The sequence below is a fragment of the Eimeria necatrix genome, genomic scaffold, assembly GCF_000499385.1.
Source record: "Eimeria necatrix Houghton genomic scaffold, Enh_scaff167, whole genome shotgun sequence".
Taxonomy (NCBI): Eukaryota; Apicomplexa; class Conoidasida; order Eucoccidiorida; family Eimeriidae; genus Eimeria; species Eimeria necatrix.
The window spans coordinates 10,044-34,950 of NW_013652353.1; the positions used below are offsets into that span (position 1 = coordinate 10,044).

Consider the following 24,907-nt stretch of genomic DNA (forward strand, 5'->3'; position numbering starts at 1 on the left):
CAGCGCCGCGCCTGCTGCTGCTGCAGCAGCAGCGCCGGCAGCCTAGAGCAGCGCCCCAGAGGTGGGTAGAGCCCGCGGGTGCAGCAGCAGCAGCTGCTGCTGCACTTAGCCGCAGCAACGGCAGCGCAAGTAGTAGCAATAGTCGCACTGCCGCGCACCTCGGGCGCGCGAGCAGCAGCAGCAGCAGCAGCAGCAGCAGGAGTAGCAGCAGCAAGGGGGCCAGCGAGGCTTCAGAACAGTTGCAGCAGTTGCTGCTGCGGTGCAAATGAGGCGTTGCGCCGCCAGGGGCCGGCGCCCGGCGGGCGTACACCCCGCCGGGTGTACGTACACCCCAGAATGGCAAATAGAATTCAATTTAGAATTCTATTTGCCGTTCTGGGGTGTACGTACACCCCAGAATGGCAAATAGACTTCAATTTAGAATTTAAACGTCAGCGGCAGCCGCCGCTGCTGCTGCTGAAGTCGAGGACGTGCAGCGAGTCGCGCCCGCGGGGGGGGCTGGCGCGCACCTGGGGAAGCAGCAGCAAAGAGGAACCAAGTGACAAAAAAAGAAACAATAAACACATTTAAGGGACTTTAAAACAAATAAAACTCCTATTTGCTGCTCAAAGCACTTCAAATGCTCGAAAAACTCCAGCCCGCGGGCAGCCGCTGCAGCAGCGCTGAGGTGTACAGACAGCTGCGTCTTGCACTGCTGCTCTCCCTCCCCGAGGCTGACGGCGCTGCAATTGGGGCGTTAAGGGCTCATATTAATAATAATAATGATTAATAATGATAATTACAATTAATAATTGCTTTAATTGTTGTTGAAAGGAATTAATTTCTGTTCAAACGCACCACACAGAAAGCGCGGTTCGCCTGGAGGTCCAAAATGGCTCCGTTGTATTTCGCCGTCATGACGGAGTCGGCGCATTTGCGCAAATCCCACAGCTGGAAAATAAAAGGAAATAAAAAAAAAATAAATTCTTTGCAACATATAAACAAAAATAAATAAATAAAATGAACTGGTTGCAGCACAACGAGCTGCATTTAAAACTCCTAGAAAATGAAAACAAAAGAAATAAATTCAAACACAAACGGAATTACTTGCAGTAAAAAGGTCCGCACTTGGAGCTTCTAAATAATGAAAACAGAAATACGTAAAAAGATGAAACGAAATAAATAAATCAAAAACAAAATAAACCACTTGCAGCAAAATGCAGCAGCAGGAAAAGCCTCATTTGGCAAACAATCAGCAGCAGCAAAAAGTAGAATGCTGCTTCAGCCACGCAGCGCGCTGCAGCATAGCAGCAGCAGCAGCAGCAGCAAAGCACATTGAATTCATGAGCAGCAGCAGCAAAAATAAAACGGAGAAACACACTGAACTCATGAGGAGCAGCAGCACAGCGAAACAAAAAGAAATAAAGGGAAATAGAAAGAAATAAAAGGGAATAAAAAGAAATAAAAAGAAATAGAAGAAAATATATTTATTTATTTTCACTTCTTGCCTTCACTACGCCGTCCACGTCCCCAGAAAGGAGCATTTGGCCATCCCAAACACCCGCGAGCCTCGTTATTCGATTTTGGTGTTCTAGCAGCGTCAGGCCGTGACCTGCATGCACCCCAGCAGCAGCAGCAGCAGCAGCAGCAGCAGCAGCAGGTGCAGCAGGAGCCGCTGCAGCAAGCGCACCAGCAGCGACAGGCCGCAGGGGAGCGGGCGGACCAAGAAGAGCAGCAGCTGCTGCTCGCGCCAGCTGCAGCACCCCCAGCTGCAGCACCCGCCAGCAGCAACACCACTCCAGCAGCAGCAGCAGCAACACCACTCCAGCAGCAGCAGCAACACCACTCCAGCAGCAGCAGCAGCAGCAGCAACACCACTCCAGCAGCAGCAGCAGCAGCAGCAGCAGCAGCAGCAGGCACCTGGGAGGCTCTTTGCGTCTCCCTGTCTGGCGTCCCAGATTTTGATGGAGCCGTCGTAAGCCCCCGAAGCAAAACTTTGCATGTCTTCATCTGTAGATACACCCGGGGCCCCCAACCCCACAGGGGGCCCCTGGCCGCCCAGAGCTGCTTCTCCGTTGCGCAGCCAGCAGACAGCGGAGACTTCGGCCTGGTGTCTTTGAAGCAAAGAAGACAAACAAAAGAACTAAAACTCAAAGTAATTAATTAATTTCAAACAACTTTTGCAAAAAAATTAATTAAAAACACTAATTTCAACTTCTGCAAAAAAAAGCAAGTCCACAGAACAAATGTGCACTTTTTGCGAAATAATAAATATTCAACTTTTGCAAGGAGAAACAAATCAAAATAAATAAACATTCAACTTTTGCAACTTATTAATTTAAATGAATAAATGTTTAACTCCAAATTGCAAAGCATCATTGAAAAGAAAGCCATCTGCGGTGTACGTACACCGCGTGCAAACTCCCACAAAGCCAAACACCCAAATGCACTTCGACTGTATCTACAGCACTTGAGTTTCAATTTAATCACTTAGCAGCACTTGAGTTTTAATTTAATAAGCAGTTTTGCTGCAGATCACGAGAAAAGCACTTGTGAAAGCGCATGCATGCGGGGCTGCTGCATGCGCATGCATGCAGAGCCGCTGCATGCATGCGCATGCAGCAGCCCGCATGCATGCGCATGCATGCATGCGCATGCATGCAGCAGCTGTGTTGCAGCTGCAGACCCGGTGAAGGTGGCGAGCCGCAGCAAAGGGTCCACGGAGTAAAGACTGAGGGTTTCGTCTCTGCTGCCGCAAACCACTTTCAAAGCTGCTGCAGTCTCGAGAGCATCCAAAGCCAAAATCCCATCCGTGTGCGCATTCACAATTGCTGCAGCTTCCAGCTGCTGCTGCTGCTGCTGCTGCTGCTCCTCAGCCCCAGGCGGCAGGCACCACACGAAAAACTCCCTGCAAACGCACGCCGCCCCACGCGCTGCAGCTGCAGCAGAAGCAGCAGCAGCGGCAGCAGCAGCAGCAGCGGCAGCAGCAGCAGCGGCAGCAGCTGCTGCTGCGGCAGCTTCTCCGCAGATGCAGCAGCAACAACCGCAAACCCTTGCGCAGCAAAGGCGCGTGCGAAGCCGCGCAGACACCAAGAGCAGCAGCAGCAGCAGCAGCAGCAGCAGCAGCAGCAGCAGCAGCAGCAGCAGCAGCAGCAGCAGCAGCAGCAGCAGCAGCAGTGTCTTGCCTGTGCCATCTGTCAAAGCCGAACACGCGGGACGCATTGGAAGAAAATACGAAATTAAGAATTAGGCGATGCACCAAATGACCTTCAATAGACAACTGGGCCACTTCCTGAACAAGCCATAAAACCCACAAACCCTAAACCCTAAACCCTAAACCCTAAACCCTAGATCGCTGGTTTCCATACGCGTAGAGCAGCACTTCTTGCAGCACCAGGCCACTTAAGACATCCTATGCATGCGCATTTGCACAAAAGATGATGGAACAAAACGAAAATGTATTTAAAATGCATATTTATAATGCACACTAATATAAAAGATGAATAAAATTCATTTAATTCAAACTTAGAGTGCAGAAAACAAGAAGTTCACAATGCGCATGCATCTGGGGTGTATGCGCACATCGGGAAAGCGGGAGCAGCGCGATCGCGCCTCAAAATAAACGAAAAAGGAAAATAAAAAGCGGAAAAGGAAGAAAAACAAAAAATAAAAACGAATAAAAGTGAAATAAAAGGAAATAAAAGGCATTTTCGTGCAAGATCTCACGGTTTCGTTCAACATGTCGTACACCCTGTACTCGCAGGCGTCCGCCAACGCCCCCCCCTTCTTGCGGCGGCCCCGCCCGTTGCTGCTGGGCTCTGAAGAAAGGAAGCAGCAAGCCATGAGTCCGCTGGCTGCGTCCACGCTGCAGCCCAGCCACGCGTTTCTGGGGAAGCAGCGGCATATTTCCCGCACTTCCGCTGCTGCTGCTGCTGCTGCTGCTGCTGCTGCGCAGGCTGCGGAGGAGGCCGGGCTCGCCCCTAAGGCGGCCCCAGCGCCGCCCGCGCCCGCAGCAGCAGCAGCAGCAGCGCCGCGAGGGGCTGCTGCTGCGGGGTCGCAGCCGAGCCGCCTGCCCTCGCCCGCTGCAGCAGCAGCAGCAGCAGCAGCAGCAGCGTGCTTCATCGCCCCGCTCTTTCTGCCCTTGTTGCTGCCGCGGCGCCCCCCGCCGCCCCCACTGACAAGGCTCTCGAGCTCCAACTCAAGAGAAGCCAAAGAAGAAATGCTGCCAGCAGCAGCACAAGAGGAAACGGGAGAAAGAGAAACAGCAGGGGGGGCCCCCCTGGGGCCCTGGCGGGGGCCCCCCTCGGTCCGGGGCCCCGGGGGGCCCCCCAGGGGCTCTATGACGCACAGGATCCTGTCTGCTGCAGCTATCAAGACTGCTGCCTTTGCATGCAGCGCTGCTGAGAGGCAGCGGCCAGCCCCTGGGGAGAAGAGGACCATTTGCTGCTGCGGGCCCTCGGCTGCGTCTGCTGCAGTGCGGTGAGAGGAGGCCGGCGAGGGCTCCAGCTCCTGCTGCTGCTGCTGCTGCTGCTGCTGCTGCTGCTGCAGGGGGGAGGGCGCGGCTGCGGGGGAGTGAGCTGGCTGCTGCAGCAGCGCAGCAGCAGCAGCGGCGGGGGGCGGCGAGGCCTCGGCCCTGGAGGCGTAGACGCCCTTGGGGTGTACAGACACCGCGAAAAGCCGGAGGCCCTCAGTGGGCACTGCAGCAAAAACACAATTTCCACTTCTCCACTTTTGCAAACTCCGCGCATTCCACAAGAACTGACAGCACCAGCCCTCGTGCCGGAACTCCCGGTACCCCGCAGCCGGCTCCCCGGGCTGCCACGCGCTGCCCTCCAGCTGCAGCTGCAGCCCCTGCTGCTGCTGCTGCAGCAGCCCCTGCTGCTGCTGCTGCAGCCCCTGCTGCTGCTGCTGCAGCAGCCCCTGCTGCTGCTGGGGGTGGAGCCCCTGCTGCTGGGGGTGGAGCCCCTGCTGGTGCTGGTGCAGCCCCTGCTGCTGGTGGCGCAGCCCCTGCTGCTGCTGCTGCTGCTGCTGCTGCTGCTGGTGACGGGGCAGCAGCAGGAAGCCGTCGCGGTCCACCTGGCGGTGGCAGCTGCTGCTGCAGGCCCCGCCGTAGGGCCACCACACGAAGCCGCTGGCCTCAAACCACTGCCGCCACAAAGGCTGCATGCGGGGGGCTCGAAGGGCGGCCCGCAGGTCTCTGCATGCAGCCCCAAAGCGGGAGGCGTCTGCTGCTGCTAGGAAGGGCAGCACGGCCAGCAGCACGTTTTCCCGCAGCAGCGCGTCCAGGCACCCGCCCCCCTGCTGCTGCTGCTGCTGCTGCTGCTGCTGCTGCTGCTGCAGCCCCAGGGAACGTCCGACGGCCTCAGGAGGTGGTGAGACTCCATCAGGATGCTGCGTGCTGCAGCCTGAGAGCAAACAGCAAGTGGAAACAAACTTCCACTCAGAGTGAACTCCGAAGTTGAACGAAAGCCCCGCAGGGGGCAGCAGCACTGACAGCAGAGGCCTAGAGCCCCTCAAAGAATCCGAAATATCGCGAAATAAACAAATAAAAAGCTGCACTGGCTGCTGCAGCAGCTGGGCAGCAGCAGCAGCAGCGTTCAGCTTCGCGATCCTGCTGTCTGGGGCTGTTCGCTGCAGCTTTCCCACTTCCGCAGCTTCTGCTGCAGTTGTAAGAACTGGAATCGGAGGCGCATGCGCTGCTGCATGCGCGCATGCATCCAGAGGAGTCCTCAGGCTGGGCTTACCGGCAGACAAGGCGGAGGGGAGAACTTGTTCTGCGCGTGGGCGCTGCTGCTGCTCCTACTGCAGCAGTTTTGCTGCTGCAGCCCAGTGCGCAGAGCTGCGATCAAGTATGCGTACACTTTAAGACAGGAGAAGGCGCCGCCGAAAGAATGAATACCTTAGAAAAAAGCGGCAACGTCGCCCGTTTGCCACTTGCGGGGAACTGCTGAGAAACCCTTCCGGGTGCCACGGCAGCCAAAACCCCCCAAAAACCTCACTTTATTTACGGATGAGAAACAGCCTCAGTTGCTACTGGGGCTTGTCTGGCACTGTTTCTGCAGGACGGTCTTCTGCGCCATGCCTTGCAGAGCGCCGCATGCGTGCACGAGCACAGCCCGACGTCGACAAGCAAAAAATAGCTATAATGTTCCATTAAAATGGAAAGTAAAACACTGAAATGAATTTTTCCCGCCGAAATTCCCCGGATTTCCACGAGGAATCCCCCAAAAGCTCCTGAGCGACCAGCGCATTGGAACTCCTGAGCCCTCCGGCAAATTTGCAAAAACAGCTCAAGAGCGTTCGTAAATGCATTCAGTCACCAAACTCGACAGTGGAGCCACTTAGTGATTTGTAACCAGTCAATGAATTACTAAACCACAATCAGCAACAGCAATATTTCTACGTCAGATGGACTTCGCCTCCAAGCGAAAGAAATAGCCGACGGGCAGTTCGTGAAATGACAGTCATTAAGAGTTATATTCTTCTGTTCGGGATTTTAAAAAGCTTCACGAAATAACCTTTCTGTTATTGTTTCGTTTCACTCCAGTGGCCCATGCTGTTCATGTCAGGGTTGCTTCTTTCACTGAGTACAGGACGAGTAAAAATCTGACGCGGAGGGAAATCATCCAGTGCCTCATTTGTTCATGCTGCCAGACAGTAGATGAAAATTGAGTAAGGAACAAAGGCACGAATCTGAGGATATCCTAGAGGGATTATTGAAGCGTTAACGATCGAATTCCGAAAGGGTCTACATAGGGTCCACAACTGCTGTTGCTTTTGCTGGGTCTATGCAGAACGAAGCATCCAAACCTGTGGACTTAGAGTATATTCCTATCCACCGCTACTATGAACTGAATGTACTCTCCCTTCTAAAACCTGCATTGCTGCTGTCGGTCATGTCTGTATCTAGTGGCTTGCCGAGCACTTGTCTTCCGTGTTGCGTTCACACTGGGGAGGAGAACAGGACTTCGAAGCCTTTAAAAAGACAAATAAAATATGTAAATCGTCTGTCAACTGGTGAACTAGCTCCATGAGCCACTGAAAAGAATACGCCACCATAGAAGGGGCTCCTTAGCGACAGCCCTGGGAGCTGACACCTTTTGAAACGGAACCCCAACTATTTAGAAATCAAAGCTGAGTATCTAACACCTAAAACCTTAAGCCAACAAACGTTAGGAAGCGGGCCCGAAGATTTGTTGCAAACAGCACACTATTCAACAAACGCTGCCGAGTTAACGGCAAGACGCGGATAGCAGAAGCCGCAGCACCAGCTGGTCACGTATTGTGTCTATCCATTAACTGCTTGATTTCAGGACACACAAAACGCCACGCCGGTCTCGTCCCATAAGCGCAAATGTCACGAGTGACAAATTGTTCTATGGGCTTGAAGCTGCTTCGAAGTCAGTGGCCTCTTGTGTGCACCATATACTGATGCCACGGGTGGAACAAGAGAAATAGAAATGAACTTCACGCATGCACACGAACATCGTGTACATCTCAACGGTCTGACTGTAATAAGCACAAGGCAACACTCCTACGCAACAAAACGGAAAATAGACACTTCTCAATTCAGTCCAAGTTCCCTCGCCTCCACAGCTTCCATAATTGCGAGGAGCCTTTGCATAAGCCGCTCAAGACCTTCCATGTGGGTTTCTGTCTTTCGCATCCACTGCTCGACAACGTGCTGCTGCAAGAGCTGGCTGCTTTCATTCGAGTCCCCCTCATGGCGCCTGGCGCTGCGAAGGTGTTGTCCAGGAAAGAAGCTTTGTTCTCGGTCCCTGGACTCTGCAAGTGAATTCGCATGCAAAGACCAGTCAGAGGCAATGGGGGGCCCGGTGTTGTGGCCTTGATCGGCCCCGCTGCTTCGCAAGAACGGCCTGGGGGGAAGCGTGGGGCCCCTTTGAGCCTCCGTTGCAAAGGCTGAAGGCCGGCTGCTGCCAGCGCCTGCAACTGCACCACCAGAGGCGTTTCTGTCAGCAAAAAACGGAAACTGCCCATAGCCACCATCAGCCCACGTCTCCGCAGGGTATCTGGGGGGGCTTGTCAAGTCTAGCATAGCATCCCGCGCAGCGTTCGACCGAAGCGCAGACATTGGCGCTCCAGCCCCGTATGCATGTATGGGCGAGTTGACGTGCAGCTGGCGCTGCGCAGAATATCCTGACGGTCTTGGGGGACCCTCTTCAGACAGGACTGCCCTTAGAGGGAATTCTGCTGAGCACAGCAAAGCAAAGTGAAAAGGCACAACTGCTGCCGTTCTGGGCTGACGTCTTCGTGGTCGCCCGTCATTCTAAGAAAACTGTGTGTGCAAATTTGTCTGCGTTTTCTCATAGTTACATGCACGAGCACAGCAGGTGAATATGCATGCATTTGCACTTTGCAATCGGATTTCTACGCGCAGTGGCTCCCCTTGTCACACTTACCCCTAGGGGGGCGCTCCATTTGAATAGGAGTCGGGTGTCCGCTTCTGTTGAACGCTGAGGGTTCCAACAGCGCGTGAGCCGATCGTTGGCAGTACTGTTGTCTTTCATCGAGGTTGTGCAGCGAGCTGACTGTCTCGGCTTGAGTGCTAGAAGGAAAAGACAGGGGATCTGTCTGGTGAGACCTCTCGCTTGCAGCGCCTTCAGCGCGCCCGGATCCAGGGCTTGCATACTCAACCGTGCTTTGAGTTTGAGCTCCCCTTCGTGGAAACGAAGGGCGCGTAGTAACCAAGAGGCTGCTGGTTGCGTGAGGACCGTCGCGGGCAGTGAGCTGCGGGCGGGGGTCGTGCAGGAAGGGCACTGGACGCTGCTGTTGCTGCTGCTGCTGCTGCTGCTGGTGCATTGCCAGCTGCCGCTGCTCATACAGTCCTACTTGGCCACTTTGCGGAAACCCACCGTATCCATCTGTCCAGCGCCGCCTGTTAAAGTCGGTTCGCTGGCACCGGGATGCTGGAAACTGAGGCAGCGTTGTAAGCATGCTTCTCAAAAAGACATGAGTTGGAGGCTGTCGCTCCAAGGCCGCAGTCTCAGGGGTTTCTACTGTACCCCAACAAGACGCTGCGGCCCGCATTCCAGTCACTAGCGGACTTGGTGGATCGTCTGAGTTCCGACGACCTCGCGACCCAAGCTGGGTAGTGGAAAGTTGTGATTGCACGTCTTGAGAGGGCAGGGACCCCGTATTTCCTGTCGCCCCTGGAGGCTGCAGCGGCGTTTCGCCCTGTAGCCCCTGTTCATTTAAGGCAATCGGAGATAAACAACAGCCAACGGAGAGAGGCTCGTTGAGATAGCTAAGTCCGCTGTCCACAGCATGGGCGGCGCTCCCAGCCTCCTGGGGAAGGTCGCATGGCTGCCCTTCATTCCCCAAATCCTCAGTTGCCTCCGGCTGTGGCTCCACCCATGGGCCTCTTCCAGCGGGTACGGACTGCGTTTGGAGGTTTCCATCGCAAGGCCTCCCATGCAAGTTGAGACTCCCGTCCGCTGGATTCGGCGCGGCTGCACCAACCGCTGCAGGTTCATCCTCTTCCACTTGCGGGGCTGAAGCCCCCAAGTCCTCGTCTTCACTTTCAAAAGGTACAGCCAGGACTAGCGCAGCTAGCCCAGCCGGACCTTCCCTCTGGTTCTCTGCAGTGTTTCCCGTGGCAGAATCCTCTTCTGCAGAGGAGCTTCCGGGCTCTTCCGAGTCGTCTGTATGCGAGGATGCAGGGGGAGTTGAGGGAACAAATAGTGCTTCCAGCCTTCCAGATGCAAGTATGCACTCCTCAGGACACCCGGGGCCCCTGGCGCTGCTGGCTAGAGGAGCAGGATCGTCTTCTGCACTTTCGGACTCTTCTCTCCGCTGAGCCGCCTCATTTGCCTCCTCTTCCAGCAACGCTCGGATGCGGCGAACTGCAGCAGAAGCGGCTGAGTGCAGATTCGCGCCGTCAAGCTGTTCGCGCTGACGAGGGGCTTCCGGGTCGGAACTTGCTGCTGATGAAGAGAGGGTGGAAGCCTGTTCCTGCTGCAGTGGTTGCTCGCGCTGCTCGCTGCTGCTAGCCTGCAGCAATACCACTTCCGCATTCTCCGCTGCAGCAACTCCGTCGCTGCCACTGAAGCCGGAGTCACTGCTACAGACAGCAGGTGAGCCAGCAGGCATGGAGTCCGTGCTGTGTTGACTCTGTGGGCTCTGGGAGCTGTCGGAAGGCTGAGAGGCACTCGGAGCAGCAATGACGATAACGTCTTTGAAGCTTCCTTCAGAGAGCAACTGGAGAAGCAGGCTAGCAACTGGCAGTTCTTCGCTGCTCTCCAGCAGCCGCGCCGACTCCTTGGTCGACGCAAAAGCCTGATGCAACAGAGCACGAATACGAGTCGGGTGAGTGGACGTCTGGGGCGGCTGTGCACAAGGGTTCCAGAAAGACAGACTGGAGAAGATGATTGGCTACAAAACTGGCAAATAAGACCGCAGTAAGCGAATCATAGTCAGGGGAGGCCAACCCGTTACAGTCCCTACAGAAACAGCCAACCGAAGCTAGCATGCAGTACAGCGCAGCGTGACGCTACAGTTCTTCCCACTCCCTTCTAATCCCTCATCCTACAGCGGTTCGTTTCGCGTGGCCTTTGCGGTGTTGCCTCTACAAGGGAAAGATCAGGCGGGGCTCACATGAAGCAGTAAGCGCTCCACCAACCGGGACACTGGGGGGTGTATTAAGCCGTAAGCGCTGAGAAGCTGTGGCCAGCTGGTGTTGGAACTCAAAAGTAGAGGCGTAGCAGCGAGAGGCCCCTCCTGGGTGTCTGCATGACCTTCGCCATCCGCCTGCTGGGTGCAACCTACCCCTGTTCCGGGCCCACCTTCTCTGCCTGGCGGCTCGTCGGCACCCCCCTGCCCACGGGAGCCTTCGTTCTCCCTGATAACTTCAGTGGAAATATTTACTTCGTCCTCATGACTACCCTTTAGGTGCGCATTCGGCTGTTGAATGCCTGGGGGTGATACGCCGTCATCTTCGTCCTCGGGAGGATCAAGTTGGGGCCCCCCACGAACTTTGTGGATTCGGGAAACTAGAAAAGCCAATTCCATGCCAACCTGTAGACTAACTGGGCACAAGCAGGCTTGAGAAGGCACACAGTGAGGCATGGACGGGACCGTTGCCGGATCTGACGAACCTTCCGCAGCTGTGCTACTCTTGTCCTCATGGCGATTCATTGTGAGCAAATAAACATCCACGACCCTTCTAAATGACAATCCTGCCGAGAAGCGGGGAAAATGAGCGTCAGCGCGAAAGAAGAGAGTCCCAGAACTTGGGTGTCGCGAAGACAGCGCCCAAGCTGCTGCATGGCCCGTTCGGAAGTCCAGCCTCACTGGAAAGCAACAGAACAATGCAGACTAATCCCAAAGAGACTCTATGAGCAGCCTCTGCCTTACTCGGAGCGCCAGGAACAGTGGGGAAAGGATGGGGTGAATGGGGTGAATGTCTCCCCATTTGGCTCACCGGTGGTCCATTGGTTCGGACGTGTGCATAGGGCTGTGTTACACCTCTACTGACAATTTTTATGACTCTGCTGAAAGAAGAAAAATGCTTTGCTTGCGTTGTGGGCTCGATCGAAAGTATTGTAACCAAACGGAAGCCCTGAGCATCGACAGCCGTGTGTGTTGAGGAAGAGCGTGTGATCCCGTCACGCATTAGCATGCGGCCTAAATTTCAGCCCCCACCCAGAAATTCAGGGTCAAATGTAGATGCTACTTTATGCCTCAAAATGTTGAAGTGGATCAGGCAGCTTTCGCCTGTTGGCAAGCTCTGCTGTTTGACTCGGGCCAGGTAGGGGGACTGACAGGTTACAAGGGAGCAGAAGGGATAATGATTGAATTGTATGTCTTTTACCTTGAACTTCTGTCAAGAAACGGTTCATCCTATATAATTTTGGAACGAACCTTCACTGTAGATGGAGTTCTGCGTAAGGCTCACGTAGACAATCGTGTGTACGAAAGCAGGACGTTCCAGAGTCGGAGGTGATTCGTTTATAACGTAACTGACAGCTCTAATTGATGCCGAGTGGAGTGCTGCTGAGTGCTCTTTCACTTCCTGCGAAGCCGGTCGCATCCCGTGGCCAGCAAAGGGTGCCGGACAATGTACCGAGAGCAGAAGAATTGTGGCCTGGCTCACAGAACTCTGCCAGACAAATAAAGCACCCGCACAGCTTTTTACTAGCAGCTTTGCCCTAGCACTGAGTGTTTACACAAAAGCGCTCAGGGAGCACAAAGAAATGGAACAGACACACCAGAAGGGCCCGCACCCTGCAGCAATCGTCAGCGCAGAAATGCCTGTGACATTTCACGCAGCAGTACCAAATGCCTCGCTGATAATGCGCTGTGAGTTCTCACTAGAATCCAGCACAGCAATAGAGGCAAGAGAAAGAATAATAGGCCTCATCTGGGAAACGACGCGGCTAGGAAGCTTAAGTTCTTTGTTGCAAGTCCTGATCACTGACTCGCTAGATATCCTCATTTTGCCACTTGGCGCCGGTTCGCAATGCTGCGCGCTGAGGAAATGGGAGGCCCTTAAGTTATGCTCGATATGAACGAAAGGGCCTCCCATTTCCTCGTTTGTTAAGTTATGCTCGATATGAACGAAACCTTTTACGTAAGCAAAAGCATTATTGCTCCCTTCGCTTTCCTGCAGTGCACATTTGCTTTTCCAGTGTACCCCTCGTAACCACCTTGCGTGAAGCATCTCACTAGCAGCCTTCTAGTAGTCTGCATTCACGCTTAGGCGATGCGCCTTTGACCATTACTCTTAAGGCAGAAGAATCCTCAAGCACAAATGCGTAGGCGCTTGTTTATATAGAGAGCATTGTCTTCCATCAGAGGGAAAAACGTTCGGTCTTTTTGGGTTACAAGCTAACATGATGTGATATTGAACGAAAAATATGCAATACTGAACCCGGATTCTGAACTCTTCACCCCTAAGGGCTGAGCTTTTCGTCCGGCTGTCCTTACATGCATCTCTCCAGAAAAGCCCTCCTAGGCCAAACACTTCGACGCAGCATTAGTGAAGAAGCGGAAAAGAGCCAGCTTAAAGGCTGCTAAGCTGCTATGTCCCAGACAGTGCCAAAATAATAATAAGGAAAGCGACAAGCGGTCACACTATTGCCCCCAATTGGTCTACTGTGAAGGCGGGAACTTTCTTTTCCGCCATCGCACTGAAATCACAGCTGCGGAAGGCTCGTAGGACATCACTTGTGAGATACACGGCTTGTGGCTATTCAATACTGGGAAAGACGAACGCTCTGTAAATTTGGAGCATGGCTCATAGCTTGTTAACTGTTGCTCGATCGAGAAAGCCACGAAAATGCAGGCCTGTTTAACTCTGCCGGATGTTGCAGCATGCTCAGTGGGCTGGAGATAATCATCTGCACGCGGGGTCACGCTGCAACTAGTGAGATCCCTCCTTCGCTGGTTGCTGAAGGCCAGTGTAGCGCTACGGGAATTTGACTACGAAGGCCTCAAAGCCAAAGCTCCTAGCTTTGAAGAGGACAGTTCCACACGTGCCAGTCGCAACAAACGGTTGCATCGAAGTTGGTGTTGTGGTAAACTCTGCTGGACTCTGTATTTCAACTTTTGAGCTCAGCTTCAGGCTAGTAGCCGACAGAGCTGCGCGCTCTTTGAACTACCTGCAGACTGAAAAGCTAGCTACAGGATGAATTAAGGCACCAGGCTCACAAGGTTGGGATAGATGAGTGGACAGAACTTCGATGCGGTTTCGCTGACCTAATTTAGAATTAATTACTGAACAGCCGGACACCTGCAAATACTTTCCAAAAACAAGAGACTGCCCCTCAGTGGAACACAAAAAATTCACTGTATGTCACGTGAACTTCAACTAAGCTTGCAAGTCAGTTTCTGGCATCCCCGCATCGACAACTGCACCACTCTCTGCCACTGAATTGGAAACTGCTGGATGTTGTTCCTGTAGCGTCGCTTCTTCGGCAACGTCTGCTTTTTCCATTTGCGACGACTTCTGCTTCTGCTCCGCTGCGCGAGTATGCTGTTCCCTCTCCGCCTCTAAAACGCCCCGTAGCAGCGACTCTGGAATGCTGTCATGTGTCTCAGCCTCTGCACAGAGCATAGCAGAAGCAGCAAAATATGGAGAGTCAGAACCAGCCAGGCGGCCAAAGATACTATTTCCGTCCCACGTAAAATTAGCCAAGCAAATAAGCCAAGGAAGCACCACTAGACATCTAGCCGTGGAACCCGGTCTTTACACCCAAAGGAACAACTACGCTTGCATACCTTCTTGCGCGACAGAGCCAGTCTCCCCTGTAATCTCTGAGGAAGGGGCAGCGAGACCCCTACCAATAACTTGGGAGTCAGCAACAGTAACAAATCGTTGAGCCAGCGCGCGGCTTAGGAACAGACAATAACAACGCAATGCATTAATCCCACAACTGTAAACATGTACCGCGATTGCGCTAATTCGAATCACATTACTGCAAGACGCTTTTATGCTTACCGGATTTGCATGCCTGTAGTTTAAATGAAAACAGGCTCTTAAAATGAACACCATAGAAAATAGAAGTCAACAACCGCCACAGCTGCAATGGCTTCAAAAATGTCTCACCGGCACACAAGTGTAAGCCACTTCCGCTCATCAGAAAGCAGCAAGTCCGAAACGACCTGTTCAATAGGCATACACAAAGGACAATACAAAATAACATCTCGGCCTACAACGGCTAAAATCAACTAATCGGTGCAGAGGAAAGAACAAGGAAGTGACTAAAATCAATCTTTGCGCCATGTAATTACTGTTTCTCACCCGCTGCAGAGCTATACTTGTGAACCGAATGTGGACCTCTTTTCTTTCGGGTGTTGCAAGAACACTGGTCCACGCTGCTCCTGCAGCGCAGCCTGCCGCCAAATCAGCCTCAAAGCCTCTTTGAATCCGTGCAGCATTGGAATCACTTGAGGACTCGTCTTGCTGAGCGGCATCGCTCCCGCTGCCTGCAGCCGCGACTTTCGCTGGCGTCACAATGCCTCCTGCCTTCACAACGCTGGGACGGCGTTCGTGTCCCGGGCCAAGTCCTGGAAACGGAGTATCTTCTAACATGCTGCTGTGCCTTGCCCGTCCGCTGCCAGGCACGTCGAGAAGGTTCCCTGATTTTTCACAGACAGCTGCAGTGCCGTCTGCTGCCTTTGTCGGATTGCCCGTAGCTGTGGTGACTGTGCTCTGTGCGGTTGTCTTCGCTGAAGAAGCCCCAATAAAGTGACTCAAAGCTTCTTGTTCCTCTTGTGACGCTGGCTCACATATTTCCAAAACGTCCTTACATATGAGGTGATAAACCAGATCATAAAATTCGTTTGAAAGCATACGCCGTGGGTATGCCATACGAAGCTCTGTGGGTCTAAACGCTATAGGAAACACTGAAGCCACTTTAGCCATCATCTGCTCCTCCGGCAGGAGTCGTTCTACAGTGAACATGCACGTTGCAACAAGCTGGGGAACAAAAGGCAGAGAGTTCAAATTCGAAACAACACGCGCTTCACAGTAACGCTTTATTCCCCATCCGCCGTCTTCCGTGTCTCCCTGTTTCACAATTGGTTCCTCTGCATCGCTATCCCACTCCAAGTGTTTTGCTTGGGCTACACGTCGTCTGCGGCTTTTACGCAGGGCCGCGAGATCGTCTAAGTCAAGCGGCATCCATGAAGGTCTGAAGCAGAGAAGAGCGAACTCGGCGTCCGTCAACTTGCCCCGACGAATTCGGCTCCTGTCTTCCTGCGCGAGTTGCTCCTGTAGTCCCACACGGCAGTGCACAGAACCTCCTCCAAGACCATTAGTTTTTCGCCCATGACGCCTTGAGGCAAAACGTCTCGCGGGATGTTGTTCTTCATGCGCATGCGCTGAGTCTCGATGGTCGCCTCTGTTCTGTTCATTGGGTTTATTCGTGTCCTTCGAGCCCCAGTCTACTAGTCGCCTGCGGAAGCACTCCGCTAAGTAGAAGGGAGAGCGCACTGGCTCGCCATCGTCATTCTCGTCAAGAGAAAAAGAAACAGCACTGAGTACAGAGGCCGGCGGTGGCATGAGCTCGAGAGCCGCTGCGTCGGGAGGCATGCAAGAAGGGGATAATACGTCGTACTGCGCCTGCTTCCTCCAATCTTCCCTGCAGGTTCAGACGTACACACCAAGGACTTCAGCAAGAGTTAAAGACTTACAAAGTTCGACACAGTTCCACACAGTGATTTCCCTCTACGAGAAAACCTGCTGCGGCAGTCCTTACTGTTCTGCGTCCGCAGAGGAGTTCGGAATAAACACCTCATCTGGCTCCAAGCCCAGCGCAATCCGCTGTTGGTTTAATGTCTTCAACAGTCCAATCACCGCCACGATCACTTCGTCGTCCACGTAGCGGACCTCTGTATCGTCTTCATCACTGGAATCATCGGACGTTGCCTGTTCAGCTGAGGCCTCTTGATCGGCCGCACGTGCTCTTGCTTTTTTTCCCCTTGGGGTTTCATACTCTTGCTGAAGGTCCTGGTACTGTTTTCCCATGCGCTGAAGCAGCAGACGTCTGTACCGCAGCTCAAAACTGAGAGTGTTCTCTCTTAGAAGTTCACTAGAGGCACGGTTCTTGCGTTTTCGCTCCTTCAGCACAACATGCCCGTCCTTCACCAGTTGTTTCGCCGTCAAAAAAATGTACTTCGGGATGCCTGCGAAGCACGGGAAAGAAACACCCCAAAAAACGCATAGTGTCTCAGCCTTGAAGAACCCTCTCGGAAGTGAGTGGAGTGCAGGATTATTCGTTTTCTGTACGCCTCGAAAATTCCCCGTTAAGTTCGACACATACCCGACACATACCTGAAGAGACCCGATGTACATAGTGCACGAGCTCGAAGGACAAATACTTGCGGTTTATATGCAAGCAGTGGGCCAAAAAGCTTGCGGTTTCATCTTGAGTCAGCTTGCCTATACACATCGGCAACAATTCGGCAAAGCAACATCTTACTCAGCTGATTGATTAAAGGAGCATAAAGCTATAAAAGGAAGAATGTACGAACGCTCTATGCAATGCAGGGAAACTTGGCTGTTCGTCAAATTAATATTGTGAGCTTCTCCATCCATAAGGCTTACGTAGTTCTATGTAGGCGTTGTTGGCCTTGGCCATTTGCACAAGCTGCTGCTGCTCAGGGACATTATCAGTGGTATCACTGAGAACCGCACAAGGACAGCTGCACATAAGTTCTTAATCGTACTCCGCAAATGGAACAAGCGCTGCGTGCTCAATGCTATCGGCGGAGACTCTACAAGCTCGATGCATTACCTGCAGATGAGAACAAAAACCAGCGGCTGGTAGAATTGTGACGGAAGTGGTCTGCACAAAGTCGTGGACTGCACTGGGTTCTCCTTCCCGCTGCTATCCACGACAGTAGCCGTGCGGTACCCTTTGCCTGTGCAGAGCAGTCAGAAAAAATAATCTGCAGCGTGAGACCTCTTCTATTTGCAATCCAGTACAACTCAGAGACTCCTGATGCCACTTGGCTTGTGGGGTTGTGGATCCAAGTGTTGGATGTACTGAATACTGTGCAGCGTCTGGTAACGGGGACTACCAAGAGAAAGACGAAATGCACGAATCTGCTGTACCGAGGGCTGAAGAAAAACCAAAATAACCACTAGAAATGCAGTGTCTGAATACGTACACCACCAGCATTTTCGCGAATGTTTACACCGCCACTCCTTCAAATTCCTCATGTCATCGTCAAGCCGGTGTTGGCGCCGTACTAGGGAAACCCGAGCAACAAGGCGAGCAACTCTCCAGCTGTCTCGATCCATCTACGTTGAACAAAAATGAGAACGCGCAGAGAGGGTTGCCCATACAGAGAGAAACACATAATGTAATGTGCAAAATGTGCAATGCGGATGAGAAGCATGCCTAGCGCTTTTATGTGGGCTAGGAACATACCTCAGCGAAGACACTAGTGCCGGTGCGAACATGTAGGACAACAATAGAGCTCTCAAAGAGGGAGAACCCGTTGACAAGAGATGCTATTATTGGGGCAATCGACTCCCCGCTTGACTGCAAACGGATATCAGTTGACACGGTAATCACGTGCAATGTCAGGAAAAGCGGTGGAAAGAATTGACCCCTTACAAATCAACTAATCTGAGCGCTATGTTAATGACGCGTTCTGTGGCGCTTTCTGTGCAAATTTCGCTAAACTTACCCCGTACAAATATCTTGGGGTTGATTCGTCACTATCTGACGTCTCGCTCTCATCTGTGCACGAAGAATTATATTCCAACCAAAGCATAAACAAGCTTTTGTGAGTTCCCCTGTGAACTAACACAGTGACCTGGAATAGACTGAGGTGACAGTGGGTGAGCTGACGTGCCTGAAGCAGCTGCAGCAAGTCCCAGATCAACACCGATGTTTTTGACGAGTGCGTGCACGGGTGTCATCCGGCGCCCAGCCTCTTCAACCCACTCCGCTGGCCTGTGCAAGAGTGCCATGGTGGGTGACATCGGCACGTATCCCTGCAGTTCGAAACATCAAAAGCAACTACGGATTTTGTGCCGCTGCGGCCTTTGTCTGTTTGTTCATATAATTACTGCTACAACACGTGCGACGTCCCCACATGATGACCTACCTGCTTCCTAAGTCGTTTCATGCACTTTCGACGTTCCTTGGCAAGGCGCTGGTTTTCTGGCAGTTCGTGGGGCAGAACCAATCCATGTACAACTGTTTTCATCTCTTCAAGACGCCTGCGAAGGTTTTTAGACAAAAGCTTTCCAACGATATGTCAAATTACAACTCAACTGCATGTTATGTCTGTAAAGTCGAAGTGTATAAGCACCAGCAGTTACTACGGAACGTACCAGTGGAAAGAAGGATGTATAAGCTCTTTAGTAAGGCCGTAGACTGAGTTGTCACGGTCGATGCGCGAATAGCCTTTCTTCTCACGGTTGTCACTGACACGCCACCGCTGCGCGAACAGATAAAGGTCTGCAGGCAAGCTGGAAGCATAGCTCACCTATGAAACCCATCATAGAACATGTACCAGCAGGCGCTGACAAGAGGCTAATCCCTGGCACTTAAGCCATCCCGGAACTACAGGGAGAATATCCTAGCCCTCAAAAATTTACTTCAACCATTTCAGTGCAGAGTTTTCTCCACGCAAGCAGGGGAACATTGCCAATATTAAGGTTGGGCGAGTCTGGCATGTTGCTGATGCAGAACATCTGGCGATTCGATCTTTTAGAACCTGCAAAAATGCCGCATTTCGTTGAATGCAAGCATGCCGTTTTCTCTCTGCGCATAGGCCCTAGTGTAGTCAGAACGCCACATCTCGTGCATGCGCTCAGCAAATAATTCACATACGTCTACTAAACGTGAAACAAGGTATACAACTTCTCACCACAGCTCCTCACCAAAGTCGCGAATGTAATCTTCCAGCTCTTTCGCTCCCAGGCCTTCCCTTCCTCTGATGACCATCACCCCACCGACCTCCAATAAAGGTTGCAACTGAGGCATGTACGGCTCATACCTGGAGCAACTCACACGAAAAATAAAAGTGTAGTACTCATCGTTGCTAGGGCACTTTGTTGCGCGAGCAGGAGTCCTTGATAAACGGCGCTCATTTGTGTGTGTGACTACTGGCGATCTCACCATTCATGAGCGAAGATAGGCCCGCATGGCACTGGGTAGTCCAACGGAGGTCGAACAGCTGTTCCTTGCTTTTTGTACATCGTAGACGGCTCCAAAATACTTTTCAACTGGTTCCGACAAGGCCAACCAGGCCAAGACAAAAGCGGCTCCTGTTGTAAGGAGACGCATTCACACAAAAATGCTCACACGCCCTTTCGAAGAAGCGATAGATAGGCAGGACAAATGGTCCTCTTGAACTACAGTGGGGTCTGTAATCCTCACTACTAAACCTACGGCGAACCGCGGCTAAAAAGTGAAGCTTTCGTTGCCTTAACGAACGAAAACCACGCAGTGTCTTTGAGATACAACCGAATGCTTTACCATTTCCGGGCCAGTTTGGACCTTGTTGATTAGCGCTCCGGTAGGCATGTACACTTCGATGGGATGTTCCTTCCCCTTGACCATCATGCTCGGAAGTTGTTGGAATTCCATAGCATGTTGGGCAGAGCGGTACGTGTTGCTGTTGTACACAACACCAGCACAAATCATCCACTGAATATTACACACTTCCCAGACGACCAACCCTGTCATGATACTGCGAGCGTCTGCTGTGTGGGTTGGGTGGCTAGCAGTTTGCACACGTTGCTGGGAGGTGTTTCGCAACTTGCTCACGCGTCAACGTATACTTCTCGGGGACCTGCCTTTGCCATGAGCCTCGCAGCTAGGTTGACAAAGTCCCCCAACGCGGTGTATTCTTTCCGCAAATCGTTTCCCACAGTCTGCACACCAAGCAGTGGCTTGTGAAAGCACCTGCTGCGTACTTCGAAGCTGCCTACGGCCAAGCGCTACTGTATCAGCTTTGCCAACAAGTGCTCTACCCGTGTCTGATCGTGCGTACCCCACACCATACACGGCCGCTGGTGATTCCAATCCCGGCATCAAGTCCAAACATCTTCATGCCGTCAATCACGCGCAGCCCTGCCATGATGGCTAAAGTAGGAAACCAGCCCAACACAGTGAACGAAGCAAGCAGATTTGTTTGTAGCCAACGGAAAGCTGCTGCCGTGCTCCTGCTGTAGCCTTTCCTCAAAGATCTGCACTCGGATTTTACATTAGCACTCACCTCTAACTGGATCGTCGAGGTGATACACCGGTGGTAGCCCAAACATAACGAGCAGCAAAACACCCTTGTCATCTACAAGAAATTTATTGACAGAGCCTTCCTGTGGTAAAGAGAATTCAACACCATGAATGCATTATTTTGTCAGCGGTCAGCGCCATAACTCAAGAACGGCAACAGAGCTAAATTGCCTGAAGCCAGCGCACCATGGTGTAGGCTGCCTTTTGGGTCATTTTCATGAGCTTGTGGGCAATTTGGCTCCCAGTTGTAGATGACACATCCAGTCCCCGAACGCAAATGAACATGACAGAAACCTGCGACACATGCAGGAATACACGACAGTAAGTTGGAAAATGCGCAGCTGTTAACTGAAAGCGTCACACTAGAATATTGAAAAAACGAGTCTTACCGTTCGCAGTTCATTTAAAAACACGTTGCAGCCAGACTTCAGCCTTCTAAAAACGGCAGGCGGTATGTACCTGCGATCCACCGACCCGACTCAAAACGCATCAACGTAAGGCTCCGTACTAGATACAACACTGGCCGAGATTGTGCAGCCTCACAAGTTGGGAGAAAATCAACGCGTACCTCCGCAATAAGTCTACATCGTCAGCGTCAACTTCAATTGACGCCAGTGGAGGAGGTGGCGACACGTGCCAGTCGGCTACCCTGTGAATTGCTTCAAGCTCCTCTTCTTCAACGTTGTTCTTTGACTCCTCTCCCCCAGCGCTGGCGTTGCTGCTACGTCGCTTTTCGTTTGCAATCTTGACTAAATCGTCAGCGTGAGGTAACAACCGGTAGAATTGTCTTCCCGGAGGCGAGTCTTTTACCGGCTCCAGCGAAGCAACGCCATGCATTGCTTCCGCCATGGTAGGAGATACAACAGTTTCGCCTGACGCACGCAACGGTAGAAATGCATAAAATCCATTAAGCTAGTCTTTGCAGAAGACGGATGCCTCCAGTTTGCATAAAGCTGGAAACTTAAGGCTTCTGAAGGTGGCAAGGCTGGCCAGGGACCCCTCACCCGTGCTGGCTAGCGGCTCCGCGATAGAAATTTCCTCTAAAGGAGCTCCAGCTACCACGTACTCCCATCGATCCATGATACCCCCAACCTGCGCAGTTGCCAAGAACTTGGAGTGAGAACAAAGGCTGACAGGCTTCAAGATCGTAATAAGTTCTATTTTGTCTCAAACAAGAGTAATGTGGAGCGGCTTGTCCGCATGTTGGTCCTAACGTGGAGATGCACCAGTCATCTGCATGTTTCCCACAGAGCTGTATGCAGTGTCGTCACATGGAGGAGAAAACTGAGTCAAGGCCAGTGGCACAGAGGGTCGCGTGAGAATCTGACCTGGAGAATCGTGACTCGCCCAAAACCTGCTCCAATGTGAAGGGTTAAGGTTTTTCCCGCAAAGCCTGTTGGGTATTTGTGAAGAGACTGGTGAAGATTCATGCAGCACTTGGCTGCTAGAAGGCAAGCCTGTCTGGCGTCTACACGATACTCATTATCCTCCACACCGTCCTTCTCATCTGAATGCAACAGTTGGCAAAGCTCTCCAAGCAGCTGAGAGCAACAAAGATTCTCGACTGCCACGTAGAGCTTGTGGTGCAGCATTCACTTCCTCGTGTCGATCTGTTCAAGTAGTGACCGCACTGACTCTAGCCTCCCCCCAGAGCCTCTCTACAGAAACTGTGCTCAAACTCGTTAAGCAGCTTGCAGCAGCCGCACATTCATCATCATCGTCTTCGTCGTCAACTGGCCAAACAATCGTCAGCGCGTCGCCACTGAATTTGATGATGTCGCCGCCCCAAAAATGCACGATGCGAATGATCTTGTCAAAAAACTGATTAATGATCTGAAGGATGCACACGCCGAGAATGATGCACGTCAGTTACCCCTTGTTGCGACCACAACCCTCTCAAACCTTTCCAAACGGCTTCGAAATCGCCTGAAGGAACATTTTCTATTTGGTTTCGTCCAAAATGAGCACATTTTAGTCTCATAGCTTACACCGCCAAGGCGCTCCGCTCCGTTTGGTTGTGTGTCCAGCGCTTCCGTGAGAGCTGTGAAGCCGCTAGCGTCGCAGAAGACCTGCATTCATTACGAGTGACAAGCGGGTACTCAGATTACATCGGCGCTGAACGTACGGTTATCAAGCAGGCCAGAGGCCCCGTTACTAAAACAGCCAAGGGAGACTTACAACCGCAGCAGTAAACTTCTCAACTTGTACGTCGAAGTCATCCGAGTACCTGTAACATTCAACAGTCAAACCTTCTGTCGCATAGCACGGAAAGCCAAACCTCAAGTGCGAAATTATACGCAGCCTTGTCGGCCAACCAATGTAGCAGTTTGCCAAACCTGATGCGCTTATCCGCGATTGCTTCCAGCACTGTCCTGGGCACGAAACAGGAAAATTGCCGGACATCCAGTGAATGGCCTTGAAGGACAAGACAACAAAAGCAACCACTCTGCTGCCCATTTCTACGATGCAAGGTGGAGAGAAATAAGAGCTAGAGAACAGTGAAGACCTCCGCGTAACAACCAGGCGTATCGGCACTACAAGAAATGCACATGAGAACCAAGAAGCTTCCCACAAAGAAGTACGACTACCCCTGGAAACTCCGGGCCGACGACTATCTCACCAAGCGTGTCCGCAATCTTGGCCTGCTTAGCAGTCCGCTGTTGCATGGATGCATTCAGGCGCCGCTCGCACCGCAAGGCAAGCCACCGCCAATCCTGGGAAACGGCATCGCCCTGATGAGAGGAAACGGCAGACATTTAGCAGCGAGTGCTTCCTTCTAGGTGGAAAGGCCAACAAGAACCAACAAGACACACAAACATATCCATAAACAGCGTCGCAAAAGCTAATGGTGTAGTAGTGAGACGGAAAAAATGCGCTGTCAGTGCCGCACTTCAGTCCAACGGTACACCACAGCTTACACCGGAGACGAGGGAGTCTGACACATCTTCTATGGCCGGTGGCCTCTCTGGTGCTCGAGAGAGGCGCTTCACGCTGGATCCACTGCGAGACTGGAGAGTTTCATGGAGACCACCGGGGCCAAACGCCGGCGTCTTCCCTTTTGAAGGCGAACACACAACATCACACTGGCAGCTTACATCGAGTTCTGGCTGGCTCGTGTAGAGTCACTTGCCTGCCATTTCACTTAAGCAAGGCAAAACAGCCTCTTGCGGCTTGCAGAGAAAAGCGAGTATACTGTGCGAAAGCAGATGCATTAGTGTCAGAAGGCTCGTGCAAGATCAGCTGGATGCCCCATAGGGGACGCTGTGTGTAGACGGTGCACCATCGCGCTATTTGGGAGGAAAAAAGAGCAACGTGCCTACCCAATTCGCTAACAGTAACCCTCGCTACACTCACAGCAAAGCATGAAAACTGCACCGGAGGTCTACTTCAATTCGTTCAATCGTCTGCCCCGTCAGTCCCCCATTTGCCTCACCATCGTTTTGGCTTCTTCGATACAGGCGGTTCCCCATGGAGTGGATCGGTGGTTTCGCGACACAAATCTTCTCAATGTGGCGAGGGTTTTGCCTCCGGCCAGCGTCAGGTAGACTTACCTGTCGCACGCTTAAAATCTCCCCAACGGCTTTAGAAGGAACTCATCTCTACTGATGTGAAGCTGCTGCCCGTCTCTGACTTTCGCAGAGTCTCCACAAAGCATTCACATCGAAGCTGTTTCCGCTGGCCGATCTGTCTGGCGCGCTAGTGAGTGACGCATGTGGTCCTCTGTTGTGGCTCCACAAGAAAATTATCACGTACTCGGGAATCTGTTTTCGTAGATGCTTTGGTTTTCAGCAACTCTACAGAGTGAATCACCGCGTGCGCTGCAGTTGCGCTGTCGCTGGACCTCGATAGAGCCAGTGGCTCGAACACTGAGCGGGGTGTGGCAGCCGAGCATGAAGCTGCACCCGTTCAGTTCAATGTCTTTGTTGATAATTCAGCACATTCAACACAACACAAATCCTTCCACTAAGCGGCATTACCCAAGGAGCTTCCCTGGCAAGCGTTGAGGCGCTCGATGAGAACTTACAGCAGCCCCGCCCAAGCCGCATGCACAAATATTGGCCGATTTTGCTGATTCCACATCGCCATGTTCTTCAAAAAGCAACTTCGTATAAAGTTCTTACGATTCCCAAGTATGCTGGTCAATTTCCATGGAAATAGGACCCTTTGCGGCTCCGTGGCATCATTGGGCCCACCAACCGCCTCGGCAG

The 24,907-nt window shown here is 52.5% G+C and overlaps 3 protein-coding genes across 3 annotated transcripts; all 3 read right to left on the reverse strand.

Moving 5' to 3' along the window:
* Window positions 1-816: 816 nt before the first annotated feature.
* ENH_00019930 (hypothetical protein, conserved) lies at window positions 817-5,145 on the reverse strand (the record flags this gene model as incomplete). The annotated part of the gene is made up of 6 exons (XM_013579411.1): window positions 817-930; window positions 1,488-1,591; window positions 1,900-2,093; window positions 2,666-2,887; window positions 3,165-3,271; window positions 3,706-5,145. The coding sequence occupies 6 exons, from the start codon at window positions 5,143-5,145 to the stop codon at window positions 817-819; spliced, it is 2,181 nt and encodes a 726-aa protein (XP_013434865.1).
* A 2,398-nt stretch (window positions 5,146-7,543) lies between these two features.
* ENH_00019940 (hypothetical protein, conserved) lies at window positions 7,544-11,133 on the reverse strand (the record flags this gene model as incomplete). The annotated part of the gene is made up of 3 exons (XM_013579412.1): window positions 7,544-8,190; window positions 8,400-10,275; window positions 10,594-11,133. 3 exons carry the CDS (start codon window positions 11,131-11,133, stop codon window positions 7,544-7,546), a joined length of 3,063 nt encoding a protein of 1,020 aa, XP_013434866.1.
* A 2,674-nt stretch (window positions 11,134-13,807) lies between these two features.
* On the reverse strand, window positions 13,808-24,169 carry ENH_00019950 (adenylate cyclase, putative; the record flags this gene model as incomplete). The annotated part of the gene is made up of 33 exons (XM_013579413.1): window positions 13,808-14,040; window positions 14,218-14,330; window positions 14,546-14,601; window positions 14,741-16,082; window positions 16,200-16,626; window positions 16,775-16,882; window positions 17,048-17,124; window positions 17,238-17,364; window positions 17,452-17,563; window positions 17,877-17,990; window positions 18,139-18,191; window positions 18,268-18,448; window positions 18,562-18,676; window positions 18,791-18,945; window positions 19,058-19,176; window positions 19,343-19,458; window positions 19,581-19,729; window positions 19,941-20,079; window positions 20,232-20,338; window positions 20,458-20,549; window positions 20,683-20,782; window positions 20,886-20,993; window positions 21,089-21,158; window positions 21,268-21,571; window positions 21,704-21,791; window positions 22,028-22,206; window positions 22,406-22,532; window positions 22,688-22,768; window positions 22,878-22,926; window positions 23,036-23,114; window positions 23,320-23,431; window positions 23,618-23,754; window positions 24,133-24,169. The coding sequence occupies 33 exons, from the start codon at window positions 24,167-24,169 to the stop codon at window positions 13,808-13,810; spliced, it is 5,406 nt and encodes a 1,801-aa protein (XP_013434867.1).
* Window positions 24,170-24,907: the final 738 nt, after the last annotated feature.